The sequence below is a fragment of the Schistocerca nitens genome, chromosome 7 (genome assembly GCF_023898315.1).
Source record: "Schistocerca nitens isolate TAMUIC-IGC-003100 chromosome 7, iqSchNite1.1, whole genome shotgun sequence".
NCBI classification, from domain to species: Eukaryota; Metazoa; Arthropoda; class Insecta; order Orthoptera; family Acrididae; genus Schistocerca; species Schistocerca nitens.
Window position 1 is genome coordinate 319,496,694 of NC_064620.1, and position 18,496 is coordinate 319,515,189.

General features: G+C 39.6%; 1 protein-coding gene across 3 annotated transcripts in view; it reads right to left on the minus strand.

The window, feature by feature from the left end:
* Positions 1–18,496, minus strand: part of LOC126194751 (multidrug resistance-associated protein 1-like) — a 368,141-nt gene that overhangs the window by 80,509 nt on the left and 269,136 nt on the right. For all 3 annotated transcript variants that reach the window (XM_049933026.1, XM_049933028.1, XM_049933027.1), the window contains exons 21-23: positions 9,921–10,141; positions 1,368–1,457; positions 1,199–1,289 (exon numbers count right to left, since the gene is read on the minus strand). In XM_049933026.1, the coding sequence (XP_049788983.1) occupies positions 1,199–1,289; positions 1,368–1,457; positions 9,921–10,141 (402 nt within the window). The remainder of the gene's footprint in view (positions 1–1,198; positions 1,290–1,367; positions 1,458–9,920; positions 10,142–18,496) is intronic.

An 18,496-nucleotide genomic window follows, 5' to 3' on the forward strand; every position in this document is an offset into this window, starting at 1 on the left:
ATTTTTGGTTAGTGTCTTTATGTATTTATGATGCAAATTTACTCTGCAAATGTTAGGCAGAGAAATTAACTTGCCACTGTAGTAGTAGTGATGTTGGAAATTGGCATTAAAGGAAAAACATCACACTGTCACTTATATCTCACCCAGTAACTGTTCTCAGAGAAAAGAACACCTGAAGTGTAACGGCTGACAACTGAATGGTCATTTTTATCAATAATAAACAGAGTAAAATTCCTCTCTTGACTTTCAGTTGAGCTTTTAGCAATCCAACCATCTTATTTTGAGTGACTGTAATGAGTATGTTCAGGTGATCACCATGCACATGGCATGAAATGTTGGGATGAAGTACAATCCAGACAGACAGATATTTTTCCCACATTTTAATCCTGTGCCAAAGGAATGAGTTAATTTTATTAAATGGGAAAATGGAAAATCCAAAGTCTTATTCCTTCCCTAAAAGGTAGAACCATAATCAACTGACTAATCAGAGCACACACAAGGAAAAACAATCACACACATATTATAAGAATATATTTTCCTATCTAGTGTTGTACTTGTTTGTTAAGAGTGGATGGTGCTCTGTGGCTGTTTGATGAATGTGGTTAGAGTATCTGGAACATCGAAGGGTATGGCACAGGAGACCAGGTTTTGAAAATTGTTCCTGTCTAAAACTTTGATACTTTACAATATTGTTGAGACTTTCATGGCCTTTTGCTGATGTATTGCCTTTTGGCTTTTATCTTGAGATCTTGTTTAAGAATTTTTCCGACATTTTGCCAGCACAAGTGGCTGGCATTGTTAAAGGTTCACCTTTACCAGCCACAGAGGGTGAATGTTTGACAGTGTCAGCCATTTGTGCTGGTGAAACACCAGAAAAATCATGAAACACACATTGGTGATGATTCTGACACAAAAGCCAGCAAACAACACATCTTTAACATTGTCTTTAGCCTATTGAGAGAGAGATTTTTGATCATCGTAAATGTGCCATCCACAGTTGATATGGCTGTAATGAATAGGCTTTAGGCAAGGTAATAATGACAGTTATCATAAAGGTGACACTGATAGTGGTTGGTGGGTTTAGTATGGATGTAAGGTTTTGCAGAGGCAGGGAAAACTCACTGGGTCAGAGCGCACCTTGTGAAATGGATAGTAGAGATGTTGAGGATACAGAAGGAATGAGAAGTGCATATCATACCTGTGACTGTTTCCCCAAAATGGGAATATATTGGTGATCTGGAAATTGATTCAAGCCGTTTGAGCTGCCTGGATGTTGCTACATAAACACGCTGGAACAAAATAAAATCTGGTTCTCAAATGAGTCACCAATATTCATATTTTAAAAAATAGAGTTTTAAGGAACTAACCTGCATGAAATAGTATAGAAGTCCAATTGGTACAAGAAGTATCATAAATATTGGAGTGCTACAGCTGATAACAATTATGATTGACAGTACCTGGAATGAAAAGGTAAATGCTTTGAAGTATAAAAATATACGAAATGATACAACACAGAACAATATATATCAGTGCTGAGTAAATATAAGTAATAAACAAAAATATGGAAGTTTAATTCAGTGAATAACCATTTATGGTCCACTGTAGTAATTTTCCTGATGTGAGATAAAAAGAAAACAAACAATGGAAAATCCAGGATGAAACATAAGGATATAATGAAAAGGATAGTCACTACTGACCATATAGTGGAGGTGCTAGTCGCAAAAAGGCACAACAAAAAGACTGTCAGAAAGTTAGCTTTCAGTCAACAAGGCCTTTGTCAGAAATAAACAAACACACACACACACACACACACACACACACACACACACACACACACACACACACACACACGCACGCAAATGCAACTCACACACACATTACCACAGTCTCTGGGGGTGGAGACATACTGTGAGCAACACCACATTATGGAAGAGGCAGCCGGTTGGGTAAGGAGGAAGCTGGAGTGGGGAGGGGGAAGGATAGCAGGTTGGTGGGGGGGGGGGGGGCACTGGAGTGGTGCTGGGAGCACGCAGGGATGAGGTGGAAAGTAGGGCAGCTATGTGTAATTGGGACATTAGACAGTGGGCGGGGGGTGAGAGGAGGGGGGCTAGTGGAAAAGGAGAGAAGTAAAAAGACTGGGTTTGTTGGTGGAATAGAGGGCTGTGTAGTGCTGGAATGGGAACAGGGAAGAGGCTAGATGGGTAAGAAGAATGACTAATAAAGACTGAGGCCAGGAGGATTACAGGGACTTAGGATATATTGTAGGAACAGTTCCCACCTGAGCAATTCAGAAAAGCTCATGTTGGCGGGAGAGATCCAGATGGCACAGGCTGTGAGGCAATCATTGAAATGAAGGACATCTTATTGGGTGGCATGCTCAGCAATAGGGTGGCCACTTGCGTCTTGGCCACAGTTTGTCAGTGGCTATTCATGTCAACAGACAGCTTGTTGGTTGTCATGCCCACGTAGAATGCAGCACAGTGGTTGCAGCTTAGCTTGTAGAACACTTGACTCATTTCACAGGTTGCCCTGCCTTTGATAGGACAGATGATGTTTGTGACTGGACTAGGGTAGGTGATGGTGGGAGGATGTATGTGACAGGTTTTGCATCTAGGTCTATTACAGAAATATGAGCCATGAAGTAAAGGGTTGGAAGCAGGGGTTGTGTGGGGATGGGTGAGGATATTGTGTAGGTTTGGTGGGCAGCAGAATACCAATGTGGGAGGGGTGGGAAGGATAGTGAGTAGAACATTTCTCATTTCAGGGCACAGCAAGAGGTAGCTGAAGTGCTGGTAGAGGATGTAATGCAGTTGCTCCAGTTCTGGGTGGTACTTAGTTACGAGGGGAAAGCTCCTCTGTGGCCAGATGGTGGGACTTTGGTAGGTGTTGGGTGACTGGAAAGATAAGCCATGGGAGATACATTTCTGTACAAGGTTGGGACAGCAATTATGATCTGTAAAGGTCTCTGTGAGACCCATGGTGTATTTTGAGAGGGATGTTTGTGACTACAAATGTGATGACCGTGGGAGGCTAGGCTGTATGGAAGGGCTTCTTTCTTGGTATGGAATGGGTGGCAGTTGTTGAAGTGGAGATATTCCTGGTGGTTGGTAGGTTTCATATGGACAGAGCTACTGATATAGCCATCTTTGAAGTGGATGTCAACACTGAGGAAGGTGGCTCGATGAGCTGAGTTGGACCAGGTGAAGCGAAAGGGGGAGAAGGTGTTGAGGTTCTGGAGGAATGTGGATAGGGTGTCCTCACCTTGATCCATATCACAAAGACGTCATCAATGGACCTTAACCAGATAAGGGTTTTGGGATTCTGAGTGCTTAGGAAGGATTTACATGGTGGATTGCGGATCTTTCTGTTGATGTAAGGTTAGTTTGCATCTTGAGGGATCTGGGGATGATGATGAGGCAAGATTCAAGGTAAAGAAATTCTGGAAAATTAACAGAGGGTGATTCGGGAGCAGCAGGTGTGGATCACAGTTGGATGGAAGAGGAACTGACGCAGGCAGAGTTCAATATTGTTTGACATCCCTAATGTCCATGGTCTTACTGCCATTGAGGAGTGCCTCTGGCAACACCCGACGAATTCCAAACCAACCACCTCCTTCCTATATCCTCAGCAACAATTACTTCTCCTTTGAAGGCATTACCTACGAACAAATCCAGGCTATGGCTATGGGCATCCAGATGACACCATTGTATGTCAACCTATTTGTGGGCCATCTAGAAGAATTCTTCCTAAGTACTCAGAATCCCAAATCCCTCATCTGGCTCAGATTCATTGACAACACCTTTGTGATCTGGATTGAGGGTGAGGACATCCTATCCATATTCCTCCAAAACCTCAACACCTTCTCCCTCACTCACTTCACCTGGTCCTACTCAACCTATCAAACCACTTTCCTCAATGTTGACCTCCACCTCAAACATGGCTATATCAGTACCTCTGTCCATATCAAACCTACCAACCACCAGCAATACCTCCACTTCAACAGCTGCCACCCATTCCATAGCAAGAAGTCCCTTCCATACAGCCTAGCCACCCATGGCCATCACATCTGTGGTGACAAGCAGTCACTCTCAAAATATACCAAGGGTTCTCACAGAGGCCTTTACAGATTGTAATTACCCTCCCAACCTTGTATAAAAACATATTTCCCATGCCTTATCTTTCCAGTCACTCAACACCTAAAGAAGTCCCATGGTTCGGCCACAGAGGAGCATTCCACTCATGACTCAGTGCCACCCAGGACTGGAGCAACTGAATTGCACACTGCCAGTGTGGCCTCAGTTGCCTGAGACTGCAATTATATGTGTGTGAGTTGCCATTGCGTGAATGTGTAAGTGTGTCTTTGTTGTCTAACTTTGACAAAGGCCATACTGGCTGAAAGCTATATTTGTGAGAGTCTTTTTGTTGTGCCTAGCAGTGACTCAGAATCTCTGCTATATGATGAGTAGCAACTTTCCTTTTCACAATATTGTTGCAATCCATCCTGGATTTTCCATTGTTTGATTAAAATACCATTTTGTTTAGTCAAAAAGCTGTACCAAAAGGAGATTAGGGGCCTGCAAGACAATTATATCATGTGGACTGCTTGCAAATCAGGCAGCAGCATGCAATACCTGCCCACCACTGTAAGCTGGAACAACAATACCTGGTGCTTAATGTGTTAATAAAGATAGATCAGAGATGGCAAAAATCTGTGCCATAGGAAGATACAAACCAACTTCATTACACACAGTTTATGAGTTGTGATAACATTTACTTTCATTCTAAAGTGGCATATTTCTCTGATGCATATAGTCTGATTCTTCTGTTTCCTTGTGTTATACTCTCTTGATGACTGATAGAGATTAACTTTAAAATGTTAAACTCTATTACTGTTTCCATCATTTTGCTAGGTAAGTGGTGGTATTTTCATTTTTCTGAACTATTTAGAAAACTGTGAAATTCTTTAAAAACATATTTAAAACATAACAGTAATAATAATAGTAAAACTTTATTTTTAAACACTCTGACAGATTAAAACTGTGTATCAGACCAGGATTCAAACATGGAAACTTTGCCTTTCAGCAAAGGCCTCAGGTTCAAGTCTGGCACAGAATATACTTTTAATCTCCCTGAATGTTTCAAATCAGAGCAGAATTAAAACCTCATTCTGGAATCTATTTTGCACATTCTCATTAATGGATAATTTCAGTGACACAAACCATTTGAGGACATACTCACAAGGAACAATATTTCAGAGCAATGAACCTTAACAAATACTTAAAAAATGTAACAGCTAGGCTACTTTTTTTTGAAACATTACCACAATTTAAACAGAAACAAACTGCTATCAAAATAAAGATGCATTTTCATCTGAAGAGATAGAATATAATAACTGGTAGTAGATGTTTCTCATCCTCCACACACACAAATGCTGATTTCTATGAATTAAAGACAGTCACAAAAGCAACACAAGTCATTTGGGTCAGGAACTACACAAAAGCTACACAACTTGAGAGTTCAGCAATTGATTTCTTAGCCAATATACTTATTATGTAACACCAGACAAAAAAGTTCGTGGCTGATGTTACAATAGTGATTGCATAATATTGTCACACAGTTTTAACCACAATAGAATAGTTCAAATAGCTGTGATTGCTTTAGTGTTAAAATTAAGCTGGATAATCATAGCTTCCTGTAGCTCTTTTGAACATTACAATTTTATTTTAATTTCACACTAAAATCACTAATTTCCTCACACAGGGAGAGGAGCCACAATCAATACATTTTATAAGTAGACTGTAAGAAAACAACATGTATAACTTAAATACTCATTCTGTTTATCATAAATGAAAGTTCTAAGAACAAGTTACAGTAACTAATAAGTTACTGCAGAGATTAGTTCCTTTAAGTCTCATTAACACACAGCCTGATTGCTATATTTCTTATTTTTATGTTTCACCTACATTCTGTGATAGAGATAAATATGACAAAAATCCACTGTCATGTTTCCCTTGTGTCATAATTACAAAGCTGACTTTTTTCACATCACAGTGACAGGTCGCAATTATGAACCACAGTACATGCCGTAAGTAACATGTAACTTTCTTATGAACTGAAAACAAAAACAAAACAGGAAATTTCTGGAAAAGATAGAAATATAAATGTGATAACCATGCAAAAAAATGAGAAAGAAATGAGCAAAAGTAAAAAGATTTGAAAAAGAATTGATGGGAATCAGATTTTTGTTTTATCCCTCTTATTACTGTCGAAACTGCAACCTCATGAAATTCATGTGGAAGGTATAACACCTATTAATTAATAAACATGGCCTCACTTTGTAGCAGTTCTGTTTATTTTTTCAAATGAGCTACTCTTGTCTTTGATAACAACTACTGGCTATATTACCACGAAGAGTGGCACAACCCTGCAATAATGTTAGTTTTAACCTATTTCTATATCATAATACATGAACAGTGGCAAAGCCCTACAATAATGTTAGTTTTAACCTATTTCTGTGCCATAATACATCATGGGTGACTGGAATTCGAGTGTACAAAAAGGGAGAGAAGGAAACATAGTAGGTGAATATGGATTGGGGCGAAGAAATGAAAGAGGAAGCCGCCTGGTAGAATTTTGCACAGAGCACAACTTAATCATAGCTAACACTTGGTTTAAGAATCATGATAGAAGGTTGTATACATGGAAGAAACCTGGAGATACTAAAAGGTATCAGATGGATTATATAATGGTAAGACAGAGATTTAGGAACCAGGTTTTAAATTGTAAGACATTTCCAGGGGCAGATGTAGACTCTGACCACAATCTATTGGTTATGACCTGTAGATTAAAACTGAAGAAACTGCAAAAAGGTGGGAATTTAAGGAGATGGGACCTGGATAAACTGAAAGAACCAGAGGTTGTACAGAGTTTCAGGGAGAGCATAAGGGAACAATTGACAGGAATGGGGGAAAGAAATACAGTAGAAGAAGAATGGGTAGCTTTGAGGGATGAAGTAGTGAAGGCAGCAGAGGATCAAGTAGGTAAAAACACGAGGGCTAGTAGACATCCTTGGGTAACAGAAGAAATATTGAATTTAATTGATGAAAGGAGAAAATATAAAAATGCAGTAAATGAAGCAGGCAAAAAGGAATACAAACGTCTCAAAAATGATATCGACAGGAAGTGCAAAACGGCTAAGCAAGGATGGCTAGAGGACAAATGTAAGGATGTAGAGGCTTATCTCACTAGGGGTAAGATAGATACCGCCTACAGGAAAATTAAAGAGACCTTTGGAGATAAGAGAACCACTTGTATGAACATCAACAGCTCAGATGGAAACCCAGTTCCAAGCAAAGAAGGGAAAGCAGAAAGGTGGAAGGAGTATATAGAGGGTCTATACAAGGGCGATGTACTTGAGGACAATATTATGGAAATGGAAGAGGATGTAGATGAAGATGAAATGGGAGATACGATACTGCGTGAAGAGTTTGACAGAGCACTGAAAGACCTGAGTCGAAACAAGGCCCCCGGAGTAGACAACATTCCATTGGAACTACTGACGGCCTTGGGAGAGCCAGTCCTGACAAAACTCTACCTTCTGGTGAGCAAGATGTATGAAACAGGCGAAATACCCTCAGACTTCAAGAAGAATATAATAATTCCAATCCCAAAGAAAGCAGGTGTTGACAGATGTGAGAATTACCGAACAATCAGTTTAATAAGCCACAGCTGCAAAATACTAACATGAATTCTTTACAGATGAATGGAAAAACTAGTAGAAGCCGACCTCGGGGAAGATCAGTTTGGATTCTGTAGAAATACAGGAACACGTGAGGCAATACTGACCTTACGACTTATCTTAGAAGAAAGATTAAGGAAAGGCAAACCTACGTTTCTAGCATTTGTAGACTTAGAGAAAGCTTTTGACAATGTTGACTGGAATACTCTCTTTCGAATTCTAAAGGTGGCAGGGGTAAAATACAGGGAGCGAAAGGCTATTTACAATTTGTACAGAAACCAGATGGCAGTTATAAGAGTCGAGGGACATGAAAGGGAAGCAGTGGTTAGGAAGGGAGTAAGACAGGGTTGTAGCCTCTCCCCGATGTTATTCAATCTGTATATTGAGCAAGCAGTAAAGGAAACAAAAGAAAAATTCGGAGTAGGTATTAAAATCCATGGAGAAGAAATACAAACTTTGAGGTTCGCCGATGACATTGTAATTCTGTCAGAGACAGCAGAGGACTTGGAAGAGCAGTTGAACGGAATGGATGGTGTCTTGAAGGGAGGATATAAGATGAACATCAACAAAAGCAAAACGAGGATAATGGAATGTAGTCGAATTAAGTCGGGTGATGTTGAGGGTATTAGATTAGGAAATGAGACACTTAAAGTAGTAAAGGAGTTTTGCTATTTGGGGAGCAAAATAACTGATGATGGTCAAAATAGAAAGCATATAAAATGTAGACTGGCAATGGCAAGGAAAGCGTTTCTGAAGAAGAAAAATTTGTTAACATCGAGTATAGATTTAAGTGTCAGGAAGTCATTTCTGAAAGAATTTGTATGGAGTGTAGCCATGTATGGAAGTGAAACATGGACGATAAATAGTTTGGACAAGAAGAGAATAGAAGCTTTCGAAATGTGGTGCTACAGAAGAATGCTGAAGATTAGATGGGTAGATCACATAACTAATGAGGAGGTACTGAATAGGATTGGGGAGAAGAGGAGTTTGTGGCACAACTTGACCAGAAGAAGGGATCGGTTGGTAGGACATGTTCTGAGGCATCAAGGGATCACCAATTTAGTATTGGAGGGCAGCGTGGAGGGTAAAAATCATAGGGGGAGACCAAGAGATGCATACACTAAGCAGATTCAGAAGGATGTAGGTTGCAGTAGGTACTGGGAGATGAAGAAGCTTGCACAGGATAGAGTAGCATGGAGAGCTGCATCAAACCAGTCTCAGGACTGAAGACCACAACAACAACAACAACAATACATCATCAGATCTTATGCTTGAAAATGACACAAAACCCAAAACTGCAACAGCACAATAAAAATTTGATAGTTGTAAGTGAACATGATACCACTCAAAAATTTATAAAAACTGTAGACTCTTATCATAAGAAATTTATACTTCTCTTTATCTTATTAGTATCATCAATTTTGGTGACAAACACACTTACCAGCAAACACAAGAATAAGCAAAGTATTTTATTTAGTATTACAAAAACTTTACAAATTCAAAGATTGGTTTAATCAGAAATTTACCATTAATAATGGTTATTTTACTTTTTACAATAGAGCAGACAGTACACAATAATATTCCATTTTTTATGCACGTCTGACTTACTGTACTTAACTATGAAGCAAGAAATAAAGATATAGATTGCAATTTACAGTATTTGCAGTGGTAAAATCCGTGTGTAGATAATATGACCTTGCAGTATGTGTATGTTGCATATGACACAAACTTTAGAATAGAATAGAATAGAATATTTTTATTAGCCTTTCAGTATTTTTCATACAATTGGCTTCGTCAATAAACCTGCTTGTTATTAGACTATTCCGACATTAGTACCAAAGTATATTTCGGGTGTGATTCTGAATACTTTAACATGGTTTAAAAATAAAACAGACATACTAAATGTTTGAGAAACAGTTGTCAAAGTTTGCTGCCTTATCTACACTGCAGGATAAATTTAGCAGAATAACTGAGCTTACTGTATTTTAACACAACAGTGACCATTCCATATGATTTTTAGTAACCAAGCTCTTCTTTTAACTACAGTCAACACCAATATAATTAACACACAGTCTGCATTAACTAACACTGAATAAATAATATGAAAAAGTAATGTGGAACTTATTCAAAATATATAAAATTTCAGATTACAGGAAAGGCAGAAAAGTGAATTAAAATTTACCTGAGAAACACAAGAGAGACAATCAGCCATCTGGTAGGGTATCGCAGTGTCCATGATATCAATATCTTTCGAGAAGCGGCTGATTATTCGGCCAATGGGTGTTGTATCGAAGAACATAAGTGGTGCACGCATAATCCCATTCAACAATGTTGCATGCATTGCTTTGGCTGCATGACAAAATCCCAGCAGCGGCAGTAGAATAGTAAAGTAGGAGACAATAGCTGCAAGGAAAAGTTATTTCGAACATTCATAGAATAAATTTCTGTCCTCAGAAATTCCTACACTTAAAACATACAAATATGACATAATGGTAATACATAATTTTGTTGTTACACACACACACACACACACACACACACACACAGATATATATATATATATATATATACATATATATATATATATATATATATATATATATATATATATATATCTAAAAAGAAAGATGAGACTTACCAAACAAAAGCGCTGGCAGGTCGATAGACACACAAACAAACACAAATATACACACAAAATTCAAGCTTTCGCAACAAACTGTTGCCTCATCAGGAAAGAGGGAAGGAGAGGGAAAGACGAAAGGATGTGGGTTTTAAGGGAGAGGGTAAGGAGTCATTCCAATCCCGGGAGCGGAAAGACTTACCTTAGGGGGAAAAAAGGACAGGTATACACTCGCACACACACACATATCCATCCACACATACAGACACAAGCAGACATATTTAAAGACCTTTAAATATGTCTGCTTGTGTCTGTATGTGTGGATGGATATGTGTGTGTGTGCGAGTGTATACCTGTCCTTTTTTCCCCCTAAGGTAAGTCTTTCCGCTCCCGGGATTGGAATGACTCCTTACCCTCTCCCTTAAAACCCACATCCTTTCGTCTTTCCCTCTCCTTCCCTCTTTCCTGATGAGGCAACAGTTTGTTGCGAAAGCTTGAATTTTGTGTGTATATTTGTGTTTGTTTGTGTGTCTATCGACCTGCCAGCGCTTTTGTTTGGTAAGTCTCACATCTTTCTTTTTAGATATATTTTTTCCACGTGGAATGTTTCCCTCTGTTATATATATATATATATATATATATATATATATATATATATATATATATATATATATATATATATATATATATATATATATATATGTCTGCTTGTGTCTGTATATGTGTGGATGGATATGTGTGTGTGCGAGTGTATACCCGTCCTTTTTTCCCTCTAAGGTAAGTCTTTCTGCTCCCAGGATTGGAATGACTCCTTACCCTCTCCCTTAAAACCCACATCCTTTCGTCTTTCCCTCTCCTTCCCTCTTTCCTGATGAGGCAACAGTTTGTTGCGAAAGCTTGAATTTTGTGTGTATATTTTGTGTTTGTTTGTGTGTCTATTGACGTGCCAGCGCTTTCATTTGGTTAGTCACATCATCATTGTTTTTAGACATATTTTTCCCACGTGGAATGTTTCCCTATATATAGGGAAACATTCCACGTGGGAAAAATATATTTAAAAACAAAGATGATGTGACTTACCATACGAAAGCGCTGGCAGGTCGATAGAAACACAAACAAACACATACATACACACAAAATTCTAGCTTTCGCAACCAATGGTTGCTCCATCACGAAAGAGGGAAGGAGAGGGAAAGACGAAAGGATGTGGGTTTTAAGGGAGAGGGTAAGGAGTCATTCCAATCCCAGGAGCGGAAAGACATACCTTAGGGGGAAAAAAGGACAGGTATACACTCGCACACACACACATATCCATCCGCACATGCACAGACACAAGCAGACATTTGTAAAGGCAAAGAGTTTGGGCAGAGATGTCAGTCGAGGCAGAAGTACAGAGGCAAAGATGTTGTTGAATGACAGGTGAGGTATGAGCAGCGGCAACTTGAAATTAGCGGAGGCTGAGGCCTGGTGGGTAACGAGAAGAGAGGATATACTGAAGGGCAAGTTCCCATCTCCGGAGTTCTGACAGGATGGTATTAGTGGGAAGTATCCAGATAACCCGGACTGTTACCCATGGTATCCATGGCTGTTCCCTTTAATTGTTGGTATGTCTGACCTTCAAAAGTGAAGAAGTTGTGAGTTAGGATGAAGCTGGCTAAGGTAATGAGGAAAGAGGTTTTAGGTAGGGTGGCAGGTGATCAGCGTGAAAGGAAATGCTCCATCACAGCGAGGCCCTGGACGTGTGGGGTATTTGTGTATAGGGAAGTGGCATCAATGGTTACAAGGATAGTTTCCAGGGGTAACAGATTGGCAAAGGATTCCAGGTGTTCGAGAAAGTGGTTGGTGTCTGTGATGAAGGATTGGAGACTGCATGTAATGGGCTGAAGGTGTTGATCTATGTAGGCAGAGATACATTCTGTGGGGGCTTGGTAACCAGCTACAGTGGGGTAGCTGGGATGTTTGGGTTTATGAATTTTAGGAAGTAGGCAGAAGGTAGGGGTGCGGGGTGTCGGTGGGGTCAGGAGGTTGATGGAGTCAGGTGAAAAGTTTTGTAGGGGGCCTAAGGTTCTGAAGGAATGCTTGGAAGGAATGGAGACACTCTCTTAGAAAGGCATCAAGCCAATTTTTATCTGCTATTTCAAAAAGATATATTTTGCATTTCTTTTTAGTGGTTTTGTTTGATATGGTTTTGAGGCATGCTACAATGACCTTGTGTTCACTAATCCCTGTATCCGTCATGATGCTCTCTATTACATCAGGATTATTTGTAGCTAAGAGGTCAAGTGCGTTTTCACAACCGTTTACAATTCATGTGGGCTCATGAACTAATTGTTCAAAGTAATTCTCAGACAAATCATTTAGTGCAATTTCAGAAGATGTATTCTGTCTACCATCAGCTTTGAACATGTATTTTCACCAACAAATCAAGGATAGATTGAAGTCTCCACCAAATATAACTGTATGAGTGAGGTACTTATTTGTAATGAGATTCAAGTTTTATTTGAAGCATTCAGCTATTATATCATCTGAGTCGGGGGGTCGGTAGAAGGAGCCAGTTATTATTTTGGTACGGCTGTTGAGTATAACCTCTACCCATAGTAATTTGCAGGAACTACCTATTTCAACTTCACTACAAGATAATCTACTACCAATAAACATAAACACACCACCACCTACTTTATTTAATCTATCCTTTCTGAAAATGGTTTGCACCCCTGTAAAAATTTTGCCAGAATTTATCTGCGGCTTTAGCCACCTTTCTGTTTCTATAACGATTTCAGCTTCAGTGCTTCCTATCAGCACTTGAAGTTCTGATACTTTTACAACACAGCTACGACAATTTACAACTGCAATACTGACTGTTGCTTGGTCAGTTCTCATCGCTTCTTTGCCCTGTACCCTTTGAGACTGGAACCCTTTTTGATCTTTCCCAAGACTCTCTAACCTAAAAAACCACCCAGTCCATGCCACACAGCCCCTGCTACTTGTGTAGCCATCTCCTGTGTGTAGTGGACACCTGACCTATTTAACAGAACCCGAAACCCCATCACCCTATGGCGCAAGTTGAGGAATCTGCAGCCTACACGCTCATAGATCTGTCTGAGACTCTGATTGAGACCCTCCACTCGGCTCTGTACCAAAGGTCTGCAATCGGTCCTGTCGATGATGCTGCAGATGGTGAGCTCTGCCTTCATCTCACTAGGAAGACTGGCAGTCTTCACCAACTCAGATAGCCACCAGAAACCAGAGAGAATCTCTTCCCATCCATAGCGGCACACGTCATTAGTGCTGACATGAGCCACCACCTGCAGTTTTCTGCACCCTGTACCCTCCACCGCATCTGGAAGGACTCTTTCTGCATCCTGGATGACTCCAGTAATTTACTTGCTACATGTCATTAGAAGTAAATATTTGCATTTTCTTTTTTTTGTTCAGTTGATTGTATGAGTTTGAAGTGTGAGGATGGGCAAGTTATGTGTGTTGTATTGATTTGTATTGTGAAGTAAAATGACAGAAAATATATGTGTAACTCCTGACACAGTCACATAATTTTAGTAGCAACCCAATCATCCTCTAGACAATCATATAAAATTAGACCAAAGAGCAGATATAGATATTGAGCCTTCGACTCACAACAAAGAAGAGCAACAAAAAAGATGAGAGTTATTAATGATAGTGGTTATTTAAATTTGACCATTGCTATCTCTCACTGCAGTGTGTCACTTCCTCAGCATGGTAAGTCCTGTGAAAATTACTTACTTACTTCAAAAAATTAATGAATCAAATTTGAGCAACAAGAGGGTCATGATAATCAGACGGTTCAGAATGATACAGGGCAATGAGGGGAGTTGTCCTTTGTAGATGATTCTTGGGGGTAATATACTACTGGTCATTAAAATTGCTACACCAAGAAGAAATGCAGATGATAAACGAGTATTCATTGGACAAATATATTATACTAGAACTGACATGTGATTACATTTTCACGCAATTTTGGTGCATAGATCCTGAGAAATCAGTACCCAGAACAACCACCTGTGGCCGTAATAACGGCCTTGATACGCCTGGGCATCGAGTCAAACAGAGCTTGGATGGCATGTACAGGTACAGCTGCCCATGCAGCTTCAACATGATACCACAGTTCATCATGAGTGGTGACTGGCGTATTATGACGAGCCAGTTGCCACCACTGACGAGACATTTTCAGTTGGTGAGAGATCAGGAGAATGTGCTGGCCAGGGCAGCAGTCGAACATTTTCCGTATCCAGAAAGACCCGCACAGGACCTGAAACATGCAGTTATGCATTGTCCTGCTGAAATGTAGGGTTTTGCAGGGATGGAATGAAGGGTAGAGCCACAGGTCATAACACATCTGAAATGCAACGTCCACTGTTCCAAGTGCCATCAATGTGAACAAGGGGTGACCGAGGTGTGTAACCAATGGCACCTCATACCATCACGTCGGGCGTTATGCCAGTATGGTGATGACAAATACACGCTTCCAATGTGCGTTCACATCACGATGTCGCCAAACATGGATGCGACCATCATGATGCTGTAAACAGAACCTGGATTCATCTGAAAAAATGACGTTTTGCCATTTGTGCACCCAGGTTCATCGTTGAGTACACCATTGTAGGCACTACTGCCTGTGATGCAGCGTCAAGGGTATTCACATCTATGGTCTCCAAGCTGATAGTGCATGCTGCTGCAAACATCATCGAACTGTTCGTGCAGATGATTGCTGTCTTGCAAACGTCCCCATCTGTTGACTCAAGGATCGAGACATGGCTGCATGATCCATTATAGCCATGCGGATAAGATGGCTGTCATCTCAGCTGCTAGTGATATTAGGCCATTGGGATCCAGCACAGCTTTCCGTATTGCCCTCCTAAACCCACTGATTCCATATTCTGCTAACAGTCATTGGATATCGACCAACGCGAGCAGCAATGTTGCGATACGATAAACCACAATCGCGATTGGCTACAATCCGAGCTTTATCAAAGTCGGAAATGTGATGGTACATATTTCTCCATCTTACACAAAGCATCACAACAACGTTTCACCAGGCAGTGCCAGTCAACTGCTGTTTGTGTATGAGAAATCAGTCGCAAACGTTCATCATGTCAGCACGTTGTAGGTGTCGCCACCGGTGGCAACCTTATGTGAATGCTTTGAAAAGCTAATCATTTGCATATCACAGCATCTTCTTCCTGTCAGTTAAATTTTGCATCTGTAGCATGTCATCTTCATGGTTAAAAAATTTTAATGGCCAGTAGTTTAGTATGACTGAGGGTGTGTGAGTATACAGTATAGGAAATGTGTTTCTTGACTAGCAAGTTTTCTTTCATTTTTGTGTGTGTCTGTCAATGTCTCAACACTTCTGCCTTTTGCTGAGTGGTCTTCTTTACTCCCAAAGTAAGTTCTACCAGAAGTCTCCAAAAATTATACCACCTGTTGTTCAGTTCTGGCATTTGTTATTATCTGAGAAAATATTTTCTTTAGTTAAAATATTTGTTTTAATTTAGAGAGAAATGGAACACAATGGATATTACATCTCATGTATAAGAAAAATTACATTAAAGAGCATACTTTTCTTTTCTGGTTTCATCAACAGAATAGTGCCATAAATGACATAATAAAAAATCTTTTATTCCCTTGATAAACTGTTTTCTATTCAATTGCCAAACCTATTTGTCTTGTTTTAAGTCATCTTTCATTGTCATTTGCAATAAGTCAATCAGTATCATTGTCATAATAGTCTAAAATAGAACCACTTTTGTCATTTTGGTTGTGAGGAATTTATTTTCTTCACACTGTTTGAGAATTGCTTTCATTCATGTCAGTATTAACAAACAATGTGTCATTCACATGTATGACACCCTTCATAAGACATATGTAAAGGCAAAGAGTTTGGACAGAGGTGTCAGTTGAGGTGGAAGTATAGAGGCAAAGATGTTGTTGAGTTCAAATTTCATTCAGTCTGTTTACACAAGTCACACTGTTGAAACATTCAGTCAGAATCACTGCCACAGTTTATGTTCATCTGAAGCAACATGCAGCTATAGAGTTCCCCTGTTTTGAGAATGAGACTATGGCAAACATTCACAAGAGACTGGAGAAGATGTACTGGGTTGACACTGCTGATTGCAGTACAGTGAGTTACTAGGAAAGCAGATTATCTGGTTGAACTAGGCACACCAACACTCAGGACCTCCCATGCAGCCTGATGATGTACATTGCATTCACAATTTGTGTTCATCTGACAAAGACGCAACAGTGGATCAATTGTCAGTCCAAATGGGAGTAGGAGAAGTGAGTGTGCACAGAATGTTGAGGCAGTTGAAGTTGAAAAAGATTTGCACCAGGTGGATCCTGAGAATATTGATGGCTGACAAAGTTGGGTGGACAACATTGAAACACCTGTCCTACAGCCCTGATCTGACACTATGTGATAATCCCTTTGTAGGATAAGATTTGAAGATAGTGACTCCCTTGTGAAGGTTGCTAAAAGTGGCTCAATTGTGCTGGTCCTGACTTTTACCAGGCACTTGAAAGGTATGGAGGCTATGTGGAAAAATTACATTTTGTGTCTCAGGAATGTATCAACATACTGCAAAAATATAAAAGATATGGAAAATAGATTGAATGTTTAAACAACACTGGCATTTCTTTTGGAGTGACCTTCATTTTACATGCATTTTGCTTTCATATATTACATATTTTCATAATTCATATATTAATGAAAATATCTAAATAACTGAGATGGTAATAAACATTGTTAACACTTTCGAATGTACTGGGCCTGTAACTAATTATAGCTCAGTTGTTCTCTATACATCCAAGTAAATAACTGACTAAATGGAAATTCCACAAGGGAAACAATAAATAAAAAACAAAAAATTGGAACTTGCTGCTGCTCACCAGCAGATGAATATGAAGATATTGTGCTCTGGCTTTTTATAGGTACATATATGTCATCTGACATTTATGTCTGTTGTGTAAGATTAATTTTTTTATTTTTTTTTATTTTTATTTATTTATTTATTTATTTTTATAAAGGAAGAATTTTTCAAGCACAGCTCTGTGTGTGTGTGTGTGTGTGTGTGTGTGTGTGTGTGTCAAAGAAGTCAGACTGAATAAATGAAAAGCACATAACAATCAGCTGTCTTTATCTTTTCTGTATATGTTGCGGTATATTGGCCGTACACTGATTACATCATGCTTCCAGCACTATGTATTTGCCTGTTGGTTTATCTGTCCTTGGCCCACAGGCGTTTCTCATCTGAGACTATTTACAAATATCCCAAGAGCTTCCCATGTTGTGGATGTGATACTGTTTACAAAGAATCTGTTGACACACCGATTGTTACAGGCATCACCAGGGGACACCATCCACACTCTGCAGCAGCGTGCATATTTGCAAAATGGTGAAAATGTTATTAAAGAACCAATTTCCATCTGCTGGTCATGTGGTCATCAAAGTCCCATGATTATCCTGCCACCTCATGGATATTTAAGGTGGAGCACAACTTCCAGCAGGCAGCTTTCCAGCTTTCCGTCACTTGTTCAGTTCCAGGCCAGGAGCGGGCTGCACCTTGCAGCCCATCAGTTAGCACTTCATCAAGACCAACTCAGATACTTGCATCCGCACTGCCATGCTACACCATGCCACATTCAGCTCTGTGCTGTCTGTGTGTTTCACGATCTACATGCCATGAAGTTGCATCATACTGCACTGCAGGCCCACTAAGCCTCACTGCACTGAACTATGGATGTCACTTCAACAACTACCCAGAATGAGACTCCACAATGGGATTGGTACAACAGCAGCAGACTGTTTCTGTTACTCTTATGTGATCATGGACAATCATTCATATGTCAGGAAGGACTAAACTTTATTGTAAACTTGAGCTATGAATGAAAGTGTTCTTAATTGGAACCTGGAAAACATTATTCAGTGTAATGTGCATTGCCCATAATGGGTTTCAACACATGTTTACGAAACTCTTATTCAATTTAGAGTTTCTTATATCAATAACGTATTGTACACATAAAAAGAAAAACTATAGGCACCTGTTTGGAATATGTAAAAATATATTATTCTTACATGTACTTCAGATAATCTATGTGGG